Source organism: Setaria viridis, chromosome 2 (assembly GCF_005286985.2).
Source record: "Setaria viridis chromosome 2, Setaria_viridis_v4.0, whole genome shotgun sequence".
NCBI classification, from domain to species: Eukaryota; Viridiplantae; Streptophyta; class Magnoliopsida; order Poales; family Poaceae; genus Setaria; species Setaria viridis.
In genome coordinates this window covers 4,166,574-4,169,886 of record NC_048264.2, presented here as the reverse complement: position 1 = coordinate 4,169,886, position 3,313 = coordinate 4,166,574, and the positions used below count along the sequence as shown (strand labels likewise).

The 3,313-nt window shown below is 48.8% G+C and overlaps 1 protein-coding gene across 1 annotated transcript; it reads left to right on the top strand.

The window, feature by feature from the left end:
- The first annotated feature begins 340 nt into the window (after positions 1–340).
- LOC117846590 (FCS-Like Zinc finger 8) lies at positions 341–3,004 on the top strand. The gene is made up of 2 exons (XM_034727815.2): positions 341–1,671; positions 2,707–3,004. Exons 1-2 carry the CDS (start codon positions 953–955, stop codon positions 2,783–2,785), a joined length of 798 nt encoding a protein of 265 aa, XP_034583706.1. The 5' UTR covers positions 341–952; the 3' UTR covers positions 2,786–3,004.
- The last annotated feature ends 309 nt before the right edge of the window (positions 3,005–3,313 follow it).

Sequence of the window (3,313 nt, the reverse complement as noted above, 5' to 3'; positions counted from 1 at the left end):
GAGGAGGTAAGGATGTATGTATTAATGCATCCAACGATAAAAATGGATACAGACGAAGCACGATTGTCGAAAAGCTTAGAGGTTGATGGACTAATGATGCTAGGATAACAATAGAGAATAAGAAGAAACTTGGAATAAGCAAAGATACATCGATGACATCTCTAATAAACTCACACTCACCTGGCCACGTGAAGCCTTTTGAGTTTTCACTCGACCTAGGAAGTGACCACTATCCATGAAAAGCCGAAATTATTGTTTCTGGGCATGGATGCAAATAAAGAATGCATGGATGGCCTAGTTTTGAGAAGGGCGACTTTAAATAAGGCCCTCGGATCCTGGCGCCCCTCGGGGAGCGGCATAATCTCCTTCTGGTAGCCCGTACGCTTCGATAGGCCCTTGCCTGCACACCATCGTCATCGCCATCACTACCCACACCGGATGACCAGAGTGTGTGAGAGAGGGACACACCCTTGACTGAACTCCACAGCCCTGTTCTTGTTCTTCCGCTCAAGCAATCTGTTTATTCTCCTGATAAGAAATAAAGAGCAAAGTTTTCCAATCAGTCTTGTTGCCTGCACTGCTAACTGGGTCAGTTGGGGATCAATCTTCTCACACCATTCCACTGGATTCCATTTCCAGATTCTGCCAAGGATGGCTCTATAATTCTCGCACTTGATTTTGCTGCTTTAATTTTGATTGGTTTAGCTGACATCTGAGTGTTTCTGATCACTTGTTTGGCCTTTTTTTTTTCCTTCCCTCTCCCCTGATCATCTGTCACCATTCCAACCCACCAGATCACTCAACTGAGCAACTGCTAGCTGCCCAGCTCTTGCTCTCCTGTTCTTGGCCACTTCACTTATCTAGGATCGATTCAATCAATCATCTTGCTACTCTGCATCGATTGGATTTGGTTAGGCTGAGATTGGATTAGAGGATTGGGTTCTTGACTCCAATGCTGAAGAAGACGGCATCAGGAGGAGCTGCGGCTGCAATGGGGTGCGGTGACCCCCAATCGCCCTCACCTCCCCCCACCAAGGTCACCGATGGCGGCAGGGCGGCCTCTCTGCTGCTCTCCACAAGGTCACTCCCGAGCCTCTTCTCCACGGACGCCCCCATCAGCCCGACCTCCATGCCTGAGCAGGCCAAGAACCCGACTTGCTCTGGCGCAAGGAGCGGCGGCATCGGCAGGTCCGGTTCCTCCCACAGCGGCGGCATCGGCAGCCCGGCCGCTGGCCTCGCTGGCGTGCTCGTCGCCGGCGAGGCCGACGACGGGGGGTACCGCAGCAGCGGGAGGGTGCTCCTCGGGATGCGGCTCAGGGTGCAGCTGCCGCCGCCGCCCGGTAAGGGGCCCGGCGGCGGCGGCGACCTCCCGGGCTCGCCGATCGAGTTCGGCGTCAAGAACAGGGACGCCCAGCTCGCGCTGCTCTCGCCGGTGCAGCGCTCGCCGCTGTCGTCGGCGGCGGCGAGGCTGGCGCGGAGCCGGAGGAGCGAGGTGGATGAGCTGGCCGAGGAGGACTACACCTGCGTCATCGCCCGGGGGGCCAACCCCAGGATGACCCACATATTCGAGGACCGCGTCGTCGAGAGCCGCGCCGGCGCCGGAGACGGCGATGCCTGCTGCCACCTGAGCTCTTGCTCTGGGTGCAAGGAGGATGCTCTCTTGCTGCATAGGTGTGCAAAAATCTCTCACCCCTGATGAACTGCACCCTGCACATCAAATTTCATACTTGTTTCTATGCTTAATTTACCTGAAATTGCTAAATTTCAGTACTTTCTTATTTCCATATTTGGTCAATTCAATCAGATTTCAGGTTGGGTGAATTTTGTAAGTTGTAGTCAGCACTGAAATCATTGTTAGTGGCATTCTCTGACTAGTGGTTTAGGTGCCTCGGACTAGTTCCATGGTTTCTATTATTTAGAGATAATGGAAATGCTTTTGAAGTAGGATACAAGATAAGATCATGGTCATATTTTATTGTCAACCTACTTAGTCTAAAGCGACTGCCTTTGGCCGCAACCGCATTGTTCATGGTCTATTGCCAGCCACTCCAACAGCATTTCATTTTCATCTGGCCTGAAAGCAACAAATAGTTTAAGCTTCACCTTGGACTTGGAGGCTTGGAGCAAGTAGCTTGTAAAGTATTTGCAGCAGGTAGCCTGTGAGGCTGTGACTGTGAGTGACACCAATTGATCCCAGTCAGTCTCAGGTTGCAGAAAATGGATTCAATACTGACCCTTTTTTGTGGTCCATGAACCATGACATAACATTGATATACAGATTGTGGATCTGGGGTCCCCTATCTTTGTCGGTCATTTGTTGCCGGCTCTGAATTTGTTTCTGAACAGTGACATTTTTCGCCTCCCTGAATTGGGGATCCCTGGTGAGATTGAGATGGACCATAGATATTGCCACCACGGTTGTCTGCTAATCATTCAGTTCTTGGATACAATCGGGTTAATAATTCATATCCCTTTGAACTTTTTCCCAACCGGTGTACAAGGTGTGTTTTGGAGGGTAGTGATGTATAACCACATGCTACACATCTGAACCGGCCCTGAATTATGCCTTTTACATTTGAGTATACATGTGCCCTATGACTGCTGTGCAACGTAATAACCAGGAAATGCTACTTATGACGCTGAGTTTGACATGCTGTTATTCCTTGGATTATAACAATCCTTTTACTGATTCATATTCCGCAACAGCCAATGCCACTATGAAGAGGTGCTCTTTGGCAAAGGAGTCGACGATTCACCTGATGCATCGGTGAAACTGAAGCCCTGAATCTTCAGCCTGAATTTTAGCAGAGCCTATATGTCGATTGTTGAGTGACAAAATCATTATTATCTCCGTGAGAAATTTTGATCCTATTTTGATCTGAAGGGATGTATGATCTGTGCCTGACAGACCAATATTATCCACATTTTATTGCAGTTTTTTTGTCCCTGTAATCAGAACTAATGACCTTGAGAAATGCTGAGCCTGAATCAAAGACTTCCCTTATTGCTTTGGATACACCAGCTTCATTTGTTCGGTGTGATCAGACGATCTCACTTGACGATCTAAATGTGGCACAATGAACCATTGAATTGCATAACGCTTCAATTGAAATATTCCATGGCCGGTTGTCTGAATCAACTCTCGGAATCTTCAGAGAAATGCCATGCCCCTTCCATCGGTATTTGGTTACAGCCATCTATCGAGTCCAACAAGAGCAGTGCGATCGTAAATGCAGATACAGAATTAGCATATCGCTAGTCGGCCGAAACTGCAAAAGGATAACTGCTCTCTCAGACTTTTTATCATCAGGAA